The sequence below is a fragment of the Netta rufina genome, assembly GCF_964035555.1.
Source record: "Netta rufina genome assembly, chromosome: Z".
NCBI lineage: Eukaryota > Metazoa > Chordata > Aves > Anseriformes > Anatidae > Netta > Netta rufina.
The window spans coordinates 77,325,697-77,349,790 of NC_140126.1; the positions used below are offsets into that span (position 1 = coordinate 77,325,697).

At 38.8% G+C, this 24,094-nt stretch overlaps 1 protein-coding gene across 1 annotated transcript in view; it reads right to left on the reverse strand.

Moving 5' to 3' along the window:
• Positions 1 to 6,236: 6,236 nt before the first annotated feature.
• The window catches only part of MCTP1 (multiple C2 and transmembrane domain containing 1), a gene marked incomplete at both ends in the record, with an annotated part of 279,396 nt that continues 261,538 nt past the window's right edge, over positions 6,237 to 24,094 (reverse strand). Inside the window, 4 exons of the mRNA XM_084304750.1 lie at positions 6,237 to 6,308; positions 7,464 to 7,561; positions 11,810 to 11,919; positions 15,067 to 15,176. Of these exons, the coding sequence (XP_084160876.1) occupies positions 6,237 to 6,308; positions 7,464 to 7,561; positions 11,810 to 11,919; positions 15,067 to 15,176 (390 nt within the window). The remainder of the gene's footprint in view (positions 6,309 to 7,463; positions 7,562 to 11,809; positions 11,920 to 15,066; positions 15,177 to 24,094) is intronic.

Consider the following 24,094-nt stretch of genomic DNA (forward strand, 5'->3'; position numbering starts at 1 on the left):
AAAAAGCAAAATGAGGAGAAGCAACAGGAGAACATGACATGGCAGAGAGTGGCAGTCCCCAGTAAGGTGTAACTGGTCCTATCAGAACTGCCAGGAAATAAAGGAGAAGAGGTAAGGTGCAGTAGCCTTGAGTTTGGCTGTCTAGAGACTGCTGGCCAGGGTCTCTAGGAGGATGGGAAGGAGTGGGCCTTGGCACTGGCAGGCATGGGACCAACTTGTCAGCATGCAGTCAGCAACATCTGACCTTAAGAAGAGACTAAAACCGTGTGGCAGCTGGAAAGCAAGGTGTAGATATAACAACAGCTTTGGGATGTGGTGCTTTTAGGGGTGCCAGGAGGGATTGCCGTGGCTGTATTGGGAAGGGAAGGACAGCAGGAAGGCTGGTTCCACCGTAATTCTTCTCCCAGCTCTTTCCCAAGAGGTCTCCCATTCTTTCCAGAACTGTATACTGCCACAGCAAATTCCTGTCATTGAACTTTCTTCTAAGTGAGGCACTTACATTTACACACATATTGCAAGTAGAGTCACATCCTTTAAATGAATCCCAGTCTTTAAAGAAATCTGCAAGAATTAAAGTTATACTTCCTAGCCATTCGGTTTCCCAGTGATGGTTTTAATAATCCAGGGCCATCCTTACTTCTCTTTTCCTTCCCTCAATACATGCCTTTACAGGGCCTCAGCTGGAAGAACAGAAATGTAACCAAGAGAAGGAATTGCTTTAGTCTGTAGGCCTGTTTCTTCTGATCAAGCCATTATCTTGTGCCCGTGAGCAACGGCTCCTCCCGCTTCGAGTGAGACTGCTTGTCGAGCTTGTTACGTGTCCGTCCTGGGGGAAAGGAGAATATTTTTTGCTTTTGTTACTGTATTTGTTCAGGAGGCAGAGAGAAATCTTCCTTTGTGCCATATGCACACCGAGCAGGCTGTTTAGGGGGTGGAAACATGCAAATGAGAGGAACGTCCACTGCACCAAGCCATTAATTAACGAGGTCAGTAATACAACGTGGTAGGGGCAGAACAGGCACCAGAGATCCCTTGAAGGGCTCTCTGTGCCTGGTTCAGTGGCAGGGGCTCGGCAGTGCAGACTGCAGCGGGGCCAGCATCTGGTGCGAGGGCTGGGGGTGTCCGGCTGGCGGCGGTGCCCATGCTGCAGGTTAGTTAAATGGCTCTCCTCCCCCCTTCCAGTCGTATCTAGCAATGATGCCACATGGCATTTATTTGATATTTTCATTTTTCTTTTCAAAGTCCTTATACTTGTGGCAATTGTGATGACGCAGTAGCTGAAGAGGGGATGATGCTGAATTCCAGCTCTTGTTCTCTTCCTCGCAGCTGCTCCGTGCTTATCATTCCCTATTAATTTGATCATGTTTTTGCATAATCATGCAATGTGTCTGCACTTTCTTTGCTACTTTTGACTGGGGATCTTTCTGCATTAGTTGTGGCTCTAAAAGGCCTTTTTTTTTTTTTTTCAACATTCTTAAGAAAGATCATGTGTAATATGAACAATTATGCAAAGTAAACTTTGTAGGAATATGTCTTTATGTAAGGGTACAGAAGGTCAGGCAATATCAACTTATTAAATGACTCCAGAAAATATTAATCTGCACTCTTTAATCAAAAATATATCAATGATCAACATTGTGGCCTTTCCTTTAATCACCTCCTGTAATTTAATCAAAAGCTGAGCAAGAAAAGCCATTTTTAGTATTACTTTTGATTATATTAAAATTAAAAAAAAAATCTTTATTATTGTATGAATCATAGCTAAGGATTTCAGGCTTTTATATTGTGAAATCTGAAGCATAAAAAAAAAAAGCTTTTGACATTTAAATTTAATTCAGCACTGAGACTGATGAGAAGAAAAAACATGGCTGCATGTATTTTTTGGTCCCCCTTAGTAAAAAAAAAGTCAATTTCAAACTTTCAGAAATTTGAGTTGTATTCTCAAGATTCAATAGAACTGGAAATTGTCCTGTTCCATGGCTACATCTGGCATTCCTTGAGCATAAAGTTCTTACTAACAAAAAAGAAATTATGCTCCAGAAGTACAATGTTTCCTGTGCAATGGATAGTTAAGTGGATAGTTAAGATTTTTCCCTTCCCTTCTTCCTTTTTTTTTTTTTTTTTTTTTTTTCACAGTTATAGCACATGGATTTTTAATTTAATTAAGATCTAAAAATCTTAGTTTGTGAGAAAAATGCCTTCTCTTGATTGATTACTTTGACACGAAAGGGGTGAAAACCTTCTAATGCCTGTTGCAGCAAAAAGTATCAAACCTTCCAATCAGATGACCTGACCTACACTTGTTCACATCTACAGCTGGCAGCAGCTGTGCTACAACTTTTTTTTTTTTTTTTTTTCTTTTTTTTTTTTCCAGAGAGAGAGGCTGCTTTCAAAGGACAAGATGTGGCATTTGCAACAAAGGCTAAGCCTAGTCAACTGAAGCAGTTCACCATATTTTAAACCTGGAGAAATATGGAGAGATAAAGGCTGTTTAGGGCAGTTTAATTACTTTTCTGGTAGGAAGAGAAGGATCTTTTCTTTTCCTACCAAGAGCAGAGGGAGAGCACCACCTGGAGGTTAGCCACTCTGTGCCTAAATGAACATCATCCTCACCCTCAGTCCTGCTTCCCTCTCCACTGATCAGCCAATTGCATGATGCTTTCAACCAGGTGTAAGTGACCGAGTGAAGAGCAGTTTGTTCTTTTAAAGCCTTCACTTTTTCTCAGTTGACATCTAAAGATTGCATTTTATTTGGGAGTAGTTGAATTTCTCCTTTAAGTGTCAGAAGATACATTCCTTTTATTCCGTACTCTAATTAGGCACAAAGCAATGGAAATCCAGTCCTTCACACTGAAAAACACCTATAATTGCAACTGTGTATGTCTTAAAAATCTTTGGTTGTTCACCTCTGCGAGATTTCAGAAAAATTCCAAAGGAAGAGGTAGTTACTGAAAATTTGCAGTTTAGGTGGGGGTGGGAGATTATCAGCTTTAATAGAAGCAGCTGCACAGCAATCTGGAAATTAGCCCAGTTGGGAGGAAAAAGTTTGTCCTCAAAAGAAAAGCAGGCTCAGAAATGTAAAGAAGCCTGTGTCTGGCTGCCAGCACGACTCCTGCAGCTGAGCACGGAAAGGAGGCGTAGGTGGAATGCGCCCTTCTCCTGCAGGTAGGGATCTCTTGCTGCTGGGGAGTGAGCTGCGAATGTCTCACCACGCTTTGAGCGGCTGGTACATGGTCTAATGCTGACTAGAGAATAAATTTTTCCCTTCTTTTCTTGCTTCGAACTCCTGGGCTACCCTGGAATGAAATACATTAGTGCATTGCTGTCAGGTCCAACGGCTCTTCCTCTTGATGCTAAAGCACACATTAGCACATATGTGGTCTTCTTAATGAATTTCTCTTTGTCCCACTATTGTTTTAATTGCATCTTCTGATGGTACTCTGAGGTAGCAGCAGAAATGGAACTAGAACTTCAGACAAATAGCCTCCAGTGAACACCAAGTGTTCCAACACCTGCTTGAAGTGTGGACCCAAATGAAGCTGTTAAACTTTCTCTCCCTAGAGCAGAAAGAATTTCAAGATAATGAAAGACATTGTTCAATCCTGATTGTTTACACATGGACAAGTTATTTAGGAATAATACCAGACAAATCAGAAGGTTATAAGTTAGAGGGTTACCACACAAGGTTAGAAGTTGACTTTAGAGCCAAACTGGATATTGAAGATACATTGAAGTATTTACAGTATAAGGCAGGATCAAATCTCTGAAGAGGCCTCTCCCACAGAGATAAACTTAAATATTGAAAAGGGTCTCAGACTAATTAAATTATTTTAAAACATAGTTTTATAATGTTCTATTTTGGCAAGGAGAAACCTCAGTTAAAAATGATACTGTGTTCTGAGTCAGTCCTACTTCTGTGCATTGCATTTCCAGTGAGATCAGCTTTAAAAGACTGAGGCATTAACAGAAGCTTAGCAAGTTTCAACAAACTTATGGCCTCCTTCCTCTGCCCATGCACTTACATGTTTTTGAGCTTAAAACACTGAAATCCTGCACAAAGAAATACGGTGCTTTCATTCACTTGTCCTTCATGCCACTCAGGGAAAATGATACTGTAGAACTTCAAAAAAAGATGCTTCCTGCTATTAGTATAGAGATGCTTAAAACTGTGTTTAATGCAGTAAATGTGTATAAGTCAAGACATTACCACCACATAGGACACTTGAAATTGAGTACAGAGAAAAAAAAACAAAACAAAACAAAAAAGCAACACAATAGGAGATTGCACACAGAATGAAGGGTAATATTAAGAAAATACAAGGCTTGCAATGTATCAAAGAACTTTGCATAAGTGACAACTGGCAACAAATATTCGCACTTTGTCGAGTAGAAATTTTTTTTTTTTGCTTGTTTGTTTAGCTTTTTTTAACAAAGAAGGCTTGTCAATGAATCTTTCTTCATCAATAGTATGCTGCTCTTTGGGCAACATATAATGAAAAGGTGGTTAAGTAAGCTTTGCAAATTAATTAATTAATTAATTTAATTAATTAATTAATTAATTTTAATTAATTAATTAAAAATCATGATGTAACAAGAGCATATTTAGGTCTAAGACTTTCTACAGAACAGTTACTTGAGTGGCATTCTTTCAAACATACAAATAACAAGATCAAAATAACTGTTATATCAGAAACTGGCTATCAACATATCTGTAAAATAAACAAAGTCAGAATGATCTTTCATGAGCAATGCAGCTAACATAGAATTCTTTAGAGAAATATATATACATTTGCTTGCAAAGTATTTCTAAATAGTCTTTTCAAAAAGTATTGTTAGAGTAGTGCAATATAACTTTATCATCAATTGCAACCAATGAGAGGTAACCCACAGAGAGCAACAGGAAGAACTCCTCTTGAGGACGGAATTCTGCAGCTCTCACCTGGGCAAAAATCCCCTTTAAAGTCACTGGGAGCTACGGCTAAGAGCTGTGCACAGGTAGTCCCCTAGGAATGAATTCTCTGCTCATTACGTGGGGACCTGAGCGTGAAAGTCTACAAGCAGGTATCAGAATATATCCCCAAGCACTCGTTATGAAGTGGCCACTAAAACCTCTGAAATGTAAACCTTCCTACTCTAAGTTTTGTTCAATTTATAAAATAACGCAGTTTCCATGCAGTAGGGCACAGTTGTTACCAGAAGAACTGACTACATTATTAGCTAAGGAAATAAAACTGGTATATCAGTTTAACCACAACTGCATTTTTTCCTCTACACTACATTTCACATTGGTAACAGGTAATGTGTTATATAATAAAGCATATAAGTATGACCTTGTGATTTGAAAGCAAAAACATTTTCTGCAAGATTTCTCTATTAAAATAGTTATGTGCACAAAAGGTGTTCATAGCATGACACCCAAAGCAATATGGAGTTAGTTTGATAGTATTTCCATTACAGCAGAACTATGAACTTCATTCACTAAACTATGTAGTACAAATGAAGATTACTGGTACGTATAAAAAAATCAGATAGGCAATCAATTACAAACCTGGCAGTATTTTGAGAGAGACAGAGATTTTTAGGTCTTATAATGGAATGATAAAAATGGCAGGAAGTTCTTTTGGGAGCTCCAGAAAGACATCTGGATTTGGTGTTTCTCTTTAGCTTACAGGCAGCCCTACTGCACAGGAATATGTTGCACCAGGAGTTAACACCACAGTCTGGAGTTCAAAAAAATTTGCTAAAACTTAAGTGCAGTAGGTTTCACTACATTGTGTTTCTGCTGAGATGTATAAAACATAGAAAATTGTAATGGTGGCTCACTGGATAAAAATACTAAGGTTCACAAATAAAATTTTACAGAATTTTTGAGTCAGATTTAAATTTACACCCTTTGTAGATTTAATCATCATGATTTGAATATTTCAGATATCTCTGACCATTGAGTAGCAGTGCGTATTTACCATTCTACATTGATTTCTTTAACATGTCACACTATTTCTAACAAGCCTTTCAATCAGCAAAAGCCCTACTTGAAACCTTCATCAAATGTGTCTTTACAGTGCTAAGTATATAGTCAATGAGAAATGCCTTTATACAGTATTTACAAATTCTCCCCATTAGATAAAAAGGCAAAATAAATAAAAAGCTTAGAGAAAGGAAATGCTGCTTAGGCTGTAGGCTTCTCCTTTTATCTTCCCCCAGCAGATGCTAGTTTCTTCAATACATGAAGCTGGCTAGCCAGGATTGTTTTTCTTCCTCTTGCTTGGGCTGTGACTGGGATCTTGTTTCAGTTCATGATATTGCACCTGTTTAAACACAATGTTCAGAAACTGGTCAGGTGGCCACCAGCAAGAAAAAGGAAGAAAGAAAGATTTCTTTTTATTTATTTTCTTTCTTTTTTTTTCTTTTCTTTTTTTTTTTTTTTTTTTTTTCCCAAGACAAAAGAAAACAAAAAATGAAAACTATCCCCCTGCAATCTATATGGGGTATACAGCTGTGAATCAACAACAACAGAACAACAGACCTAAAGTAAGAGAAAAAATACCATTAGGAAAATTCTGCCTGGAGATTTTTTTTTTTTTTTTTAATACCCCTGTGAGATGTAACAGAAAATAAAGACTATCACCTTTAACGTTTTGGATGAATATTCTTTGCAATCTTTTTCCTAAAAACATACTTATTTTCAAAGGCCTACCACAGAGGGGGTCAAATTCAGATTGGACATATGCACATGTGCTTCCAATTCAAGCCAGCTCTGAACCGAAATTGTTACCTAGAAAGATGGACAGCATGTAATCTTCATGATACTGGAGATGATTTATGTGCCCAGCATATCTTAATGCTTGCACCTTCACAAGGGGTTGTGTACTGCACTATAAAAGCTTATAATTCATAACTGGCTCACTTTTAAAGAATTTTATGGTCACAGTTGAATTGTAGCCAAAATTTTTCACTTTAGAAAAAACAGGCTGTGAAGTACTTGGGACACTGAGCAAAGCTGCCTGCTGGTGACTCTACCCATGTGCAGCTCCTCCATCATTTGATCCTTCTTTTGCCTGTCTGCATGTCTTAGTGGCCTCAGGGAGCAACATTTCCAACAAAAAAACAACAAAATTGCAGTGCCTCAACCCAATAAGATTCACAGTACACAGTCTGGAGGCTGCTTAACACAAGTTCTAGCACCTACTACCATCTCCCAAATACTTGTCTTTTTATTGATTTCCCATTAAGTATAACTGAGGTAGTAGTTAACTCCTCACTGGACAAAGTACCACAGACTCCCTAAGGTTCACAGACTATCCCCAGCTTGAGTTTCAATTTCTTTTTTGTGCCAAAGAAAGTGAAGGTCAAATCAAAACAATCAGATTAAAACAAAACAAAAACAAACAAACAAAAAACAGAAAATGATGATGCTATATATTAAATTAGCAATTGTATGGACACCTTAAAAATATACACACCACTTGCACATCTGAAGGAACCCTGGACAGGAAGTCAAGCAGCTCGTTGTTATCAATTGCATATGGACTTCGAAGCTTCTTCGTAAATTTATTGATGCCTGCAAAAGTGAGCATTCACATGTTACTTTCATCATTTTTTTAAACTGTGTATATATTTAATGACAAAGTACTGAGAAAGATCTTAGGATCAATTTCAAAGTCTGAGAGTAGCATTAACTAATTAATGCATAAACCATAAACTCAAGCTCTAAAAGCCATTATCTGCTGTTGTGGTTCCCTGTGATTCAAGGTAAAGTGATGTACTTAATTCCTCTAATACTGTCTTTAAAACAAATTTGACTGAGAACTCCCCTTACAACAGAAACCATGGTTATGACGCAGAAGATGGAAGAATGAGAGGAATAATGAGGAATATCTCTGTGGTGATAGGACAAGTAACAGAGGGCTTACTAGCAGGATAGAAAACTCAGGCTAGATGCAAGGAACATCTTTCTAATGCTATGGATGGTGAATCAGATGGGAAGCAGTTCATCATGTGAAGGCTTAAGAAGAGATTTCATAAACTTCTGTCTGAAGATGACAGATAGAGATGATCTGATGGCACATCCAATGGACACAATGGTTCTTCCAGACCTCATAGCCTTACAGTTTGACAATTAGCATTCATAGGCACCACGAAAATCCTCCCCAAACTAAGCTAAAAGTAGGCTTTTAACTTAAACTTGTTTACATACCATGACATACCAGCATACCAGCTCGGATTCATGCAAGAATCTTGTGTGTGGGCTCTGGGAGCACACACCTAAATCATGGCCAGGAATGGTACAAACTGGACAGATTCTTGTTTGAGCAGCAGAAAGCTAGGACAGCATTTGAAAATGTGCTGCTCTGTGTAATTTATCAAGGGCTATCAGAGATAAGATAATCCCGTTTATCTTCCAAGAAGTCTTTGGTGCCTAGGCCTTTCAGAAAGCTTTAGCAAGGACATTAAGCTTCAGGACACAGTGCACTAGCAGTAGGCTTGGTAATAGTCAGGGGTGTCCACTGAATGAATTCTCAGCAATTTGGTTAAGACAGGAGATCACCAAAATCCTTTTATCACTAGATTAAACAATAAGTACTGTTAAAGAATATGTGGGATTCAAAGACATTTGTTAAAGAAGATTCTTTACACCAGCAAATTACTGAGAAATTCAAGGTCTACCCCACTGTCTATTGCACATGGCCACTAGACCACCCACTAGTGAATTCTAGACTTGTTTTGGCCTTGCCTTATCATTTGTTACTCATACTGAAAAGAGCAAGCCTCCCTGTGAAAGCATATGCATGAATAAATCACAGCCAGGGCTTGAGAAAGGTGAAGAGCGGAACAGATGATCCAGGATGCTACAGGACAAGTAAAATACAACTAGAGGATTATATCTTTTCTAAAAGCTCGAAATTTTTCAGTTTGAAGTTATTTTCTTTATATTCTCTCATATAAACAGCTGTAGCAGCTACCAGGGCCGTGCACTGCTATGAATGGGATTAGAGTGCAGAGGGGGTTCCTACTCCACTGGAGCTGATGCAGCACAAGTTCAAGGACCAACAGTCTGCTGAGGGAGAAACAGGGATAGGAAGCAAAGAACCAAGGATTTCTTACCAGGGCAGGCCAAAATGGGCAGCCCCTGTGGATTCACAGTAGAAAGACAACTATACATAAGCCCAGCTACAGTATGGAGGAATTTTCATTAAAAGAACAAAACAAAAGAAAACACACACCTCCCCAAAGAATGAAATGGGCAGATGCTACCACAGAGTGGCCTGGTTTCCTATGGAAACTCAAACCACAGCAATCGTTTCTTTTAAGTGCAGGATATATGCATAGAATGAAGAAATATTTGTACACAGGGGAGGCTAGAAAAACAAAATAACGGAGAAAACAGGCATTTGTTTGGAATGAGACCTTTTTGAAAGGAGACCTGCTCCCTTCATGCAGCAAGACATGGCTCTGCACTAACGCATTACATCCCTGTGGTGGTTTTACCGTGCTGGGCAGCTAAACCCCACAACCGCTCTCTCACTCCCCCTCCTTTAGATAAGGAGGGGGAGAAGTAAAGCAAAGAACAACTCACGGGTTGAGATAAGGATAATTTAATTAAAGGAAAATAATTATAATAATTAAATAAAGACTACCATGAACTAAACAATTTAACTAAGGGGAAATAAAAGGGAAAGGGGAAAAAGGGAGGAAAACAAACAAACAAAATAAATGAAAGCGATATGGAAGTGCAGAGGAAAGAAATTACTCTCTACTTCCCACAAATGAGCGATGATTGACCACGTCCTTGAAGCAAGGCCTCAACGCACGCAGCCGGTGTTCGAGAGGAGGACCGACGTCTTCTCAACGAGAGCCCACCCCTCCCCTCTTCTTCCTGTTTCCACCTTTTATCGCTGAGTGTGACACCACATGGTATGGAATATCCCTTTGATTGGTTTAGGTCAGCTGCCCTAGTGATGTTTCTCTCCTCACTTTTTTGCCCACCCCCTAGGAGGGTTAGAGAAAGGCCCAATGCTGTGCCACTGCTGCTCAGCAGTAGACACAACACTGGTGTGATAACACTGCTGTTCCAGCTACAAGTACAGAGTACGGCACTGAATGGGCTGCTGCCGGGAAAGTTAACATTCCAGCCAGACCCAGTACAATCCCCAAGGAGGTCTGGGTTGCTGGAACAACAGCTATGCAGTACCTCTCCCATCTCCCAGCAAGATGCAAGGGAAATGAAGGTATGTGGAGGTACCTAATGAAGGTATCTCCACACATATGCTGAACAAGAAGTTGCCTAAACTGAAATGAATATGAAAACCATGAAACTGTAACCTCTAATGAGCCAAAGGTGCTAGAAGTTGTATGACTAGGTAAGTTGTGAGAGGTGGAAATGAAAGAGAGAGGGGAAGAGAGCAAGGTGCATCTAAAACAGTGATTCTGCTATTCATCAATGGTTTGGGAGGCATGGACTCGAGTTTGGAAGTCAAGGCTCTGGCTTACCTGAGACAGAGACATGAGCTTACATCTGTGGGTAAGTGTAGTACCTTCCAAGGTATTGCCAGGGATAGGTGTCAGTATAGGCTTTCACACAACAATGCAGATTTAATACTTTTGTGGGTCTTGGAGGGGTATTATAAGCTTAATTTCTTGCATGAAATCAAGGGAATGTATGAAATTGAGTGTACAAGATGTGTCCAAGAAACTGCAGAACAAGGACATTGATCAAGTTCTTTAAACAAAAGACCTACCATCTTGTCTCTGCGAGGAACCATGCAATTTTGGGAATAAACTAAGAGCTTGGGTTGCACCCAAGTGATGTTGGGTTTCTGGGGAATTAATGAAATTCTGAGGCAATTCTTAACACTAAGCCCATATAGTCATTTCTTTCAGTTCAATATTGTGTTTTGTTAAAATCTTCATTATTGATCCTTCTCAATTTTATATATTCTGATACACTGATTTGTGAAGACTGTATGAATAGTAATAATTCTGCCTGATATATTATAAGAATAATATTCAGTCAGTTCAATGATTTTACGTTGTGTCCTGAATATTCAAAAGTTTTTTTGTTTTGTTTTGTTTTGTTTTACATAAAGGCATGATTATTTTCTTCAGAAAGATTTAACTCTTCACAGGTTTATATGAGTGAGTAAGGGTACAGCTGCTGGTGATGTAAGATGTATTAAAAATGAACAAATGCAGACTTATGGCATTATTTACAACAGATGAAGTAATGGTACTGTTTAAAATCAGTATAAAGGATAAATGTAAGGACAAGTAATGAGAGCTTGGCTCAATCACAGTGCCCCTCCCTTCCCCAGAATCCCCTGCCCCACCCTCTCAGTTTCTGTTCATTATCAACTGGCCAGATAGCACATGCACCTTTCTGTCAGACTAAAGGTGACCCTTTAAACAGGTTTCTTGTTGCTACGTTTACATACACTTTCACAAGATAAAGTACTGCAGTAAAAAAGGCATACTGTCCTAAATGCACTATATAGATTGAAATGCCTCTGTTTGTGTATAAGTGGTGAAAATAAATCAGAGTAATATCTAGACAAAGCTACACTTTGATATATGAAGAATCCTCATGGCTACATGTTTATAGTATGATGAAGTCTAGAATGCCAGCCAAGAAAAATGCATTTTGCAGGTGGGCCTAAATCTTTACGCAGTTGTGATTTTTAACTAACCTGTCTGTTTCCATCACGGAGCAGCTTCATGATCATAAATACAGAAAAGTACTGACAATATAATTCATCCCTTAAAAAACATTTTTTCTAAGTGGTGCAGACAGTTAAAAAAAGGCTTTACTTACCCCAGACAAGGACAATGTATCTCAGTGGAATGAAATACAGGATGATTGTGAACACACAGAGGGCAACTATTGCCAGCCAGCTCAAGAATGGAACAGTCCAGTTGAATGTGCTAAGTGAAAAATTAATAAAAGTCAGAGCATTGGTCACCCAGCAGAGTCAATAAAAGAACGAATAGTGGGCAGGAAGGGGAAGGAGTGCCAGTTTCCATCGATGACAATGAACTGAAACTACAAATGAATGCATGGGCGCTGGACACCATCGAGAGAAGGGTTTGGACCTGGATGCCCCATCCCTGGAGGTGTACAAGGCCAAGCTGGATGGGGCCCTGCCAAACTTGATCTAGCGTGTGGCATCCCTGCCTATGGCAGGGGGTTGGAGTTATAAGACCTTTAAGGTCCCTTCCAACCCGAGCCATTCTATGATGCTATGAAAACAGAAGGAGGTCCCAGTGTCACCCACTTCCCCACTGGATGGCACCTCTCCCTGGCCCAGCTGCACCTGTCTTCCAGAGGAAGCACTACTCGGCTTTATGAAAATTTTAGTGCCTGTCCCCAGGCACTGGACAAAACAAACATTTTCTGTCTCTGCAAATGTGCAGGCAGCACAGGTCCTTGTCTTCCACTCATTTTCCCCTGACCAGAATAGGGGTAGGTAAAGTGTTAGGGAAAAGGAGGGGAGAGAACAATTGGTCCCAAAACCAGGGATAATGCAACAGCAGAGGATGAAAGAAAGACAAAAACACCTACTCTGAGTGGGAAAATGAAGAAGGAGGAAAAGGAAGGAAGGTAAAAAAGTGAGTGGCGTAAGATAAAGTACATTACAGGAAAAGCTAAAGAAATAAACTTGATCATTCCAGATAAAATCAAATCAAATGCATGTTTTTTTACAAATAAAGGAATAAGACTTCTGGGATCCCATCAGGGTTTCAGGGCACTTTACAAAAAAGCCCCATATTAAAAAAGTTCTTAATAAGGCTCCAAAACTCTATGGTGTGATAAAAAACTGCTGATCACCTCATTTTACAGAGGTTGAGGTATGGACAGGGAGGAGGTGAAAGCTAATAGGTCTTGAAACAGCCACGCTGTGGCCCTCCAACCTCTGCAAGCAAGGAAGAGAGAAAGGCCAGATGGCCAATTAATACATATTGTCCCATGGGATCTCCAGTGAAAGGGAGCTGGGCTAAGTGGGATCATTTCTTGAAGGCACCACCATGTCAAAGGTGTAGCATGACATTTATCCAGAAGGAAAATGTGGCTTTGGCTCTAAGTAGCTTGATGATACTCTTTAAAGTATTACCACTAACTATATGCCCAATCAGTGTGATTACATTATTTTGGCTTCTCTGGCTGAATAATTGCAATTATCTGAATTGCTAGCCATATTTTTCATAATGAGCTCTGGCTTCCTGTGTTTATTTGTCTTCTTTTCTCCCTGGCAATTTTGACATGTCTCCAGAGTGAACATTATGTAGTGTCACTTGGTGTAGGATCACTCCCTTTCTCCTCAGGGGACACCTGCTCTTTCCCCCTCTTCTGCATGCATTTGGGATGAACAGAAGGTTGAGGGTCTGCTCATGTTCCTGTGACTCGGCTTTGTGCAATGGATCACAGACACGCCATGTGTGGGAACACTGGCTCCTCACTTAGCAAACCTCCTTATGTGCTGTGTTAGCACAGCATTCAGTACAGGTTTCCCATTATAGTTTTAGGAACAAATTACAAAGATTTATAGGAAGATTCGGTCTCACTCTGCTTAGAAAATTCTGTTCCTCTCATCTGGTATATAATAGAACAAACCCCACCTCCAAAGTGCATGATTTGAGAAACTTAATCATCAAGGCAACTTCCGTAAGCAGCCTTTTGATAAAAGACTTCTTTCACAGAGGCTCATTTTGCTTGTCTGGAAAACTTGTGCAATATAATGTGCTTACATCTGCCTCTGCTGCTGTGAATGCAGCCTGTTTGGAAGCGTCCCCACGGGAATGCTTCCCAGGTTTTCCCATTAGAGCCTTTGCTCTTAAACACATCAGTGGCAACCTCCTCTTTATCCTGATTCTGATATGTTTGCCATTGCTAATAGATTAAAAAAAGCAAGGCAGAACAGGAGGAGAGATGACTCTTAAGTTCCCTGCAGGCTGACCTCCACCCAATGTATCAATTTTCTAAAATTCCCTTAAAACACACATTATTTATTTTGGGGCCATATCCTTTTGCATGAGCTGTGGTCTCATAATTGGGAACACCAAGGCACGGCATGTTGCATGGAGCAGTGGAAAAAAAAAAGGAAGGGAAAAAAAAAAGGTTGCCTTGTGCTCATAGAGCATACCCAAAACAAGCAGAAATACACAGCTTTAACTTTCCTTTAAGACGTGCTGAGCGCATCAGCAGAAACTTTATAGCAAAGTCTCCTGTGAAGGTTTTCTAAGTCTGTACGGCCCGCAGGTCACCTTTCTGCATACCCTTCCTGCCCGCAGTGGAAAGGAGGTTGTGAATGCTCTGCTCCCAACTTTTCATCTTGCAAGGCTCTGCTCTCAGCTTTCGGAGGGCAGAAAGCCAAGTCAATTCTGTCCCTGCTTCTCAGCTGACAGCGTTTCTGGAACCCTTCTGATCTCAAATAAAAATCCTTAGACTGCTGCTCAGTGACCATGCCAAAAATACACCAAACTTCCTGTCATAAATCTCAAAACCTCTCTTGCTTAATGTCTAAATTTGTTGGCAATTCTTATATATCATGTATAAGTTGTTATAAATTACATATAATCCAGGAGGAAAGGTTTTGCTAACTTACATAAATAGAACATTTCCCGCAACTGAACATACATATGTCCTTAAATTCTGATACCCCGATTCAGCTCTGCTTATTTCCTTTCTCAAAACTGCATCTTTATTAGTACTTTTAAATAACTACTGTTAGGATTTACAATAAGATTCTCTTTCTGTTTCACTTCAGTGCCTTACTTCTGTTTTTTTTGTTTGTTTGTTTGTTTGTTTGTTTTTCTCCCCAATTAATACATTTCCAAATTCCAAAACAAACATGACTGGATTGTTATTAACTCAGAGCTGCCATAGAACAAAGTAAATTAAGATGAGTTTTAACAACAGATTGGCCAAAACTGGAATCCATCCCCCCCACCTCAAAAAAAAAAAAAAAAAAAAGGAGGGGGGGTAAGGAGTAGAGGGTCTAACACTTTGCTTCTCAGCTTGGGAGAAATATGAACAGTACTAGAGAGCAATGCAGCACCCACAACAGCACTTACTTCTTTACCCTTTCTCCAAAGGAAGCCACTTCATCAAGGACGTTCTGGACACTAACACACACCTCCTGGATCGCATACAGTTTATTCATAAATCCTTTTTTTTCACTGTCCTAAAAAAAAAAAAAAAAAAGTAGTAATTGTAGTAATTGTATATAAAACATATCTGGCTGTAGGAAGCATGACATGCATCCAACCATTAAGTTTCAGAAGTGCATGTGTTACAGATTTACCCCTTTGTCCTTTAAACCCTTTAAACAGTGCATATCAGAAATAGACGTTGTATATATACTTAGTACCACATGGTTTTGTTGTTGTTGCATCAGTTCCTAAACATGCATTTCAGTAACCCAGGACTCCAGGTTATAAATGTGTTGAGGGTGCTGACTACCTACGTTGTGCAGCCTCTCACGCAACAAGAGCCAGGAGGTGGAATAAAGCATTTTCTCAGGATGCCTGTTATCTCGCTGATGCATGTGCCAGGCAGATAGCAGCTCTGCATGGGAAACCTGAGGCTCTCACGGCTTGGTCTGAGGCCTGGTTCCCACCATGTGCACAGCAGTGCCAGAAGAGCCACGATTGTGCGTCCATGCTGCCTGCCATTCTGCTTGGACAGTGAGCATGCTTCTCTCTTCCCCCTTTTCCTGTATTAACATTCCAGTTCATGAAAAGTATGGGAGACAAAGCTCTGACTGCCTTCACTGTATGGTCAGTGCAGTCCATGGCTCCAGAAGCTAAGAAAATGGCAGCCACAAAAAGATGCAGGAGAGGCATCGTTCTAGGAAGCCATTTGATTATCTCCTTACTTAGTATTCTACATGCTATCAGATTTAAAGCCATCAATTTATGGAAATATAAAAGCCTAACCATAATTTCTCTTTTCTTTAACACCAATATTCCTTTTTTTTTTTTCCTCTTAAAAATGTGTTTTTTTTTTTTTTTATTATTATTTTTTTTTCCCCCAAAAACAGAGTGACCATTTGTTTCCAAAAAGTTCCCACCCTCATTAAGATGTTTACTGTAGTCTTTGACAGATTTGCCAACAGCAAATGTTGTCCTCCTGTCTGCCAACTCGAGCAGACTTTGCCTCCTAGAAGAACCATATATCTATCGGTGGTGTGGATGACACCAACAAAGTGCTGCATGGCACATCAATGCCCTCCATGGACCTTCCCTCACCAGGGCCTCCTCCTGCTCTGACAGTCTGTTCTTTCTCCCCAAAAAGCTTTCTATCTCTAAACCCAGGCAGGCTGTAACATCAAGTCCACACAAAGCCCAATGTACTCTCACAAAATTAGAATTAGATGGGCTTAAAATTAGGCCCCAGAGACAAAATTGACTTTTTTTTTTTTTATTATTTTTTCCTGAGCCACATGGAAAGTCAAAACTATATGTTCAATATTTCCAATGGATCAATGACATATTACACTATCTAGTTCAAATTTAATTAGTGTTTTCTCAAAATAAGAAATGTAATGAAAAATATTTCAAGACTTGCAAAAGGCAGCAAAATATTTGATAAAAGAGTTCCTTAGCATTTTGCTACCAAAACCCACATACTACATTGTTCTCTGTAATCGACTCCGAAGTCCAGTACCTAAGAAAGGAGCATAGGTTGCATTTCGTTTTTCTTTTCTTTTTCTGATGCTTTACTAGCAGCCAGTCTGTTGGTTCACTTATTCTGTTGTTATTTTTGCTGTTTTTATAAACCAGTTTGGATGAGGAAAACATCATTTAACATTAACTCATCTGAAGTTATTCTAGTGACACTGGTTCTGCAACTATTTTGTCAAGATTTCTTGTAAAGATGTTCAAAGAATTTAGCTACAAAACACAGATTGTCGAAAAATAAACAATCATGAGAGAGAGAGAGACAGACAGGAATGGCAAAACTACTTCCAGTGATGGAGCGTAATTTAAGAAAACAAAACAACTCAGAGACAAGAGAAAAGTCAGTTTCTCAAGCAACATGAGAAGCCTTCTGTTCTCAGTTAAGAGCAATAATTATTTACATCACAAAGAAGTGTTTTTGTGGATGACCATAATCACAGCCACCAATAGCAACCATATCCAGTGCTGTACAGCAACACTGAGTTATTTTTGATATAATTTCTGTAGTATTTATGACACCCTTGAAGCCTTGGCATTGAGAATATTATTGTCCTCAGGTATACAGCTTCCGAGGAGGTACAGCATATATCCAGTGCATTTCATTTTTTATCAGGAAAGAGATATCTCTTCTATTCATTCATGTAAAACATACTTCCAGTACTGGAGAAATATGAATAATCTGTTTTCTAGTACTGCAAAGGTAAGCAATAAGCCATACAGAAATCACAGATATTTGTCTGCTTTGTCTCTTCAGTTTAGATTCAGTCCTCTCTGTAAAGTTATCTTGATTTATAATCAAATTGTGTGAGAAAAGAATTATGTCAATGTAACAAAAATAGTACATTTTGTGATATCTATAGAACTCAACAAGGTTTACTTTAAGAGGTCCTGAGGCTATTTTTCTTAACAAATATTTTACAAGACAAACTTGTACCTTTTTTGAAAATACATCTGCTTTAAATCATCCCCTTAAAACAAACACACACACACAAAAAGGAAAAAAAAAAAAGAAAAAAAAAGAAAACCAAGAGACAGAAGGAGACAGAAAAAGAATCACTATTTCCACCCTCCCTGTACCTTCTGAACTTAAAGAAAATTTGTTGACATATTCTGAGGCAGGAATAGACAAAACAGCACAGGAAAGTGGAGGCGGTCAGAAGGATCAGGGCTCAGCTTTTCTTAAACTAATTCCACATGCCCCAGAACTATTAGATGTTTTTTATTTCCTGCTCCAAAGATTTGTGGAGAAAATAATCTGGGCTAAGGAAAAGCTGCGTTTATTTTCTTCCAGCAAGATGCTGTGTTAGCAAATACAACATATGAGCCACCTTGAGCAAACCAAGGCTCTTAATAATCCATTTTTCAAACACTACTGGTATTTCCTTTCTAAAGAAAGATGGGCTGTGACTGGAATCAATTTCATCATTTGTATGGCTACAATTGCCAAGTTTCTGGAAATAATTGCCATTTAAATAGTAGATAAAATTTATTATACAAAGCTATCAACAGCTTTATTACTATTTAATTTCCATGATTTGTTTGCTTGCAGAAGGCTTAAGGTATCTGAAAAGCAAGATATTTGCCAGGGGATGTGTTTAAGCATAAACTGTGAAAGCAATGTCAAATTCATGCTGATAGTCTGACTTGAATTTACAAAAGGGAATGAACCCAAAGACTGAAACCATGTCCTCCTTCTACTTCATAGTGAACTGCAGATTACAGATTGATATAGTGTTTGACCAATAATTATATTTAATTCTTGTATACAATTTTCAGCTATAACTGTATTTTTCATTTGGTGAAAACAAAGTAAATGGTTTCCTCTAGACTTTGTGGAGCTAACCCACTTCAAAACCTGAATACAAACCATGTTGTCTGAATCTTTATTTAGTGGGCTATGCTTCTGATCCCATGAGATAAAATACGGTGATTTAGGAAAGGATTATATCTCTAACCCTAAACCTCTCTCTCCTCTAGGTTGAAGTGCATTTACAAAACAAACATTTCAAAAGACAGGGAAAGCAGGAAGAATAAATAAGCCAGACTCGAAAGTAAACTTTGCTGAAGTTAATGGAATTAAAGTAGTGAAAAAGAAAGAGCTTTAAGTGAAAGGAGACATTTTTAATATAGAGAATAAAGCTCCAAATTGCTTTTGGTAGATAACTGTCCTATTAATAACTGCTATGTTGGAGGGAAAGAGACAAGTCTTAAAAACAAGAATCACAGGAGCATTTTATCTAGAATATGAGTAAATTTTGAGACTTCAAGGAGATGCTGTCTGGAAAAGACAGAGACTCCAGAAGGATCTTCCTTAAATACCCCTTGCTGTGAAAGTGAGTATGATAAATTCTGTGCAAGGGAAAATGACTGAGACAAAGCCTGGCTAACTTGTAATGGAGACACAGAAAGGACACCACCCCATCTCTGCCTGAGAGCCACTGTATATACTGGGTAAGCTGTAAGAAAATGTTGTTGTTGTTGATCTTGTTACTTGACCACAACAAGACACATAAACTGCTCTTTGCATGTGCCACTACCTGCAGCTACAGAATCACCAGTGACAGGGAGTTTGGTGAGGAATTACCCTTACCATTCCTTGGCTTTAGTAGCAAACCCATAGCTCTCTGTTACTTGAATAGGGGAAGAACACTTCTATTAAAAACTGCTGCAGGTTATTTCAGCTAACAGCTGTCCTCCAGAGTAGAGCGTCACCATCTGTAGTCACAGGTGTCATCCCCCAGCGCAAGTCTCAGCCATGTGCTGGGGTTGTGGTACCTGTGGAGACCTCCTCTTGGAGACCAGCCGAGTAGACCCAGACATATCAGTACGAAATGCATTTCTCCTTTACTGTCAAGGTTCATTAGTACCTCTCAGAGAGAGCACGCAGACAGTGGCTGTTGAATACCATCCTATGGCCTGGCTGCTGCTCAAAAACATGTCACTGGGGATTAATGGCCTCACCAATTACCTCCTAGGCTCTAATCTCTGCTTTCTGGGAAGGTCACTAAGAAGAAGACAGCAGGCCTACACTAATCCAGCTCTAGAGGCTTTTGATCTCCTCCACGTCTTCTGAACCTCTATCAAAAGGCTTCAGACTTGGTGATGGGTAAGTCATTATATTACCTTTTTCTCAGGGAAATGGAAAGAGGTCAGACAACCATGATGATACTGTTACATTCAGGCTGACTTTGAAAGTGAGATCGTGAGGTAAAGCTGCATGGTCTAGAGGACCTGGAAAGACACACTGGGTGACCTGAAACTGGCCTCCCCCATTATGTCTGTAATGAACTGAGAGGGTCAGGTAGTTTCATCCGCTCTTCCCTCTTGAAGGGTGACGTCCGTGGAGTACCAAAACCGTTTGGTCTCATCAATTCTGGGAAGACCCTTGAAGAGATTAAAACCTTTCAGGGGGAGCTTAATGATTTATAAGATCCCACCCTTCCACGAAACCACCTCATAACTCTTCAGGTCCTAGACTTTTAGTTATTTTAAATAGTGACTGACTGCATGCCAGACAGACAGGTACCAGCACGTGTTCTACCGTTAGTATCACCAAAAATAGATAAAAACACCTGGGTATTACTCATACCATCCTGAAAGGGAACAGGTGGACCAGGCTTTCTCACAGTGCTCGCACAACTTAACATGGACATCAAATCTCAGGGTTACATTAGAGAATCAGAACTGATTTTTTAAACTGGAATTCACTTTTCACTTTTGTCTTTTTTTACCTGGTGAAGCACATTCAGTGACTGCATTTAAAACAAAACAAAACAAAACAAAACAAAAACAAACAAACAAACAAAAAACCCAGTTGCTTACAAATGCTAGAATTTCATCTAGCAAGTCTACTTGCTAACATGGGTCTTTATGCATGCATTCTACCACAGAGAACAGTGCATGCAGAACAGGACTGAAAATAATTGCTGATGCCCAAATGGAAGTCAGGATGAGGATTTCTAAAATACAGAGAAAACCACATCATTATTAAAAGGCTAGTGTTTTACAGAGGGAAATTATATTTGTGGTCATGATTATTAAAGAAAGAAGCAATAAAATGTTATTGCCTACTGAGCATTCAATATTTAAAACAGCAGAAAGTAGGCACAATGGAAATCATATAAACATGTGGACAAAAACACTGACGATTCACTGCTTATGAAGACACCATGCCTGTGAGCATGAATATTACAACAATCTGTTCTTCCTCAAACATACAGTGAGAGTTGATAAAAATAATTTTGAACCTTCTGTGACTTTTTGGCACTATGACCTATATAAAGAATTAGGATTTTTTTTTTTTAATATATATATATAATGAACTACTGCAGTGCTATAACATAAATATAAAATCAGGGGAAAAAAAAAGTCAAGAATAGCAGTAATAATTCTAGAGAAAAATGGTGCTAGATGTTTCTGTGAAGTAGAGAAGAACTTTAATGGCAGTTCTTATATAGTTCAAATGAAAATTTTCTGGCCAATACTATTTTTTTTTATCTTTTTCTGCTAAGTTGCATGGTATTGCTCAATGCAGCTCCTTCCTGATCTTTCCTTCACTGCACATTTCAGTACAGTGAAGGTAACACACCAAATAAAATAGGAACATGAACACAATAGAACCCATTAGGGGAGTGACATGCCATTTCACTGAAGGGCCATCTAGTGTGAGGAAACAAACACTGAAATTTTCATTGTACGGTACCTTTTTGGCTATCAGTAAGCATTTTTAGATATTCTTTTCATACATAGTCTTAGCAAACATACTACTTGAAAAGGATGGAAGCTTGTTTGTTCATGGTGATACATTCAGAGGCAAAAAGTCATGCCAACTAATGGTGTAGCTTTCTTGACATTGTTTTGGTAGAAGGCTTAAATAATTAAGAATCCCAGACTGTGGGATTAAGCATTGAGATGACGGAAATCCACCAGATGCATTTGCTTTAAGTTCAACTTTGAAAATCCTGAGTTTTTTCCCTTGGCTGACTCTTGTTTACACCTTTATCCTATTCTACTATATTTAAACAAGAGTTTCTTAGTTCATGCAAGACAGAAAGAACTATACTCGAGATTGGCAGTGGTCTCGTTAGCATTCCTCTTGTAACCAGTCACACCAATGCCACTCAGGAGAGGATAAAGCAGGAATCTTGCTGTATTGTCCACCAGCTGGTTGCAATAGCTAATTTAGATAGAATACAGTCCTGAAGTTCTACTAACAAACAAACTTTGACCATGACTTTACAGCTGGATTTTAAATTACAGCAATTCTACCAGCATTTACCCTCTATCTACACTGAATACATAATTGCAATTAACAGTGTGTGTTCATTAATGCAATTCTTCAAGTTCTACTTGTGAAGTTCTTGTGAAGTTCTACTTGTGATGTGAAGGATAACAAATCAAAAGTAAAAGCCCAAATCTCAAATAAGTCAAAGCTCAAAGCTCAAGTATGTAAAAGCTCAAAGTTCACATAATCTTTAAAAGGTAAGTGAAGAGCTTGGTAGATCTGTTGAAAGAAAGAGCTACTTTCAGTAAGAATAGCCCCACTACTCAGAGCCTGAAAAGAAGGTGCTTGGAAACACGTCATACCTGCTACTGTAAAAATTCTTAACTCAGGTTAGGAGGAGAGAAACAGGTAAATCAGAAAATGAACAGTGAAGTGTTGTGATTAGTGATACATATGAACTTTTAAGATACTCATCTAAATTAGACTCACACATTTTCGTTGTCCACTCGTTGCCAACATGAATGCATCATCAAAATAATATGGTGCTCTCTTTTGAAAGTTTAAAGTAACCTCAAAATTTATCTTTCAATAAATGTCTATACCACTCTCACTCATTGATATAAAAGATTATGGAGTTCTGCTGAAGTTACAGTCATTTAAAATTTCATTTGCAGTTCTGAAAAATTGGCTTGAATGTAGCAGATGTAAAGCTTAATATGATGTTTTACTGTATATAGAGCATAATTTTAATTTTCTCCTTGAAAAGATTATGATAACAATAAACATGTTCTTAGGTAGGCAGAGGAAAAAGACTAGCTTTACAAGATCACTTCCACTCTGAGTTAGGACACTGTCTCAGCACCGAAGTATGCATTTAGATTTACTTCACTGTCTCTGGAAGTTTCCCAGTCCTATGTTGACAGCATACAATGATCTTGTAATTCTTACATAAGTCATTCACCTAAACAGAGATAATGATTTTACACTAAATTATTGTCCAGACCTGGGAAGTCCAAGAGATAGCAGCTGTAATTGCTTCTACTGCCAGAAGACCTGCATCTTCAATGCAAGACCACAGAAGGTAACCTCAAAGATGTCACCATCAACATATTAACTGTCACCACAAGAACTGGCTGAAGCACAGCAAAGAAACAGAAATCAAATACTGATCTAAAAGAATTCAGCACTCCAGCCTTAGTTTTCTCTTTTAGAACTAACATGAACTATTCTCTAAAAGTGTCAGTCTTACTCCATTCTTCTCAGGAGGAAGAATATTGTCTTCCTCTATCCTCCTCCTATGCCACTACCTTAGTTTAGACACGTAACTACACATTGCTAAAGACTGGTTAGAGGAGTATTGCTCTCTCCTTCCTGAGCTAAAATTTCCATCTCTTTAAACAGACTGTTTGCTCTGACCTTTTCTTCCTATGCTTACAGTTATTACCAACATGTTTAGATCAAACACATAAAAAAACACTTTGAATTTCAGAATGATCATGTCATGGACTTCTGACGTTTTTGTTTTATGGAAATCAAAAGGGGTTTCTTCTGAAGTTTCCATACCCAAATATGCATACATAGTGTTAACATTAAACTGCCTGAGCCTGGTCAAGTGGACTGCTGAGCAGAGGAATAAAGGCATGACTTTACCATTTGTATTTGCTGTCCAAACAGAGCGCTATTGGAATAATCAATCAAATGTTTAAGACAGCTTTGGATTCCAGCAATTTAGCTGAACTTGTTATGAAATAAGGCAAAAGAAACTGTTTTGCTAGGGACACTACTTGTGAAGAGCAACTTGCTCCAAGACTTGAAAACATCAGGCCAGATTCTCAGCACCTGCATTTTGCTATCTCTACTCAACCAAACCCTGACAATTTATACCAGCTGAAGATCAAGCCCTAAAATCTGAAATACTTGACGGCTGTTGACTGCTCAATGATTAGACAAAATTTCTTTTCTAAAAGAAATTTCTTTCCTAAAGAACTTGATCTGGACAACAAGTGCTCATGTAAGCCAGAAAGTGTAGGTTGCCTGAAATCTCTCATTCGAAACATGAATCTGCAGCAATCAGGATGAAAATAGTAATATATGAGATCTGGGCAACATTATTCACAGGGGACGAATATTTAAAGCAAATTGTCTTGGAAGCAGTTTGAGATTCAATCCCAAAGTAGTGACCAAGATGATGACTGA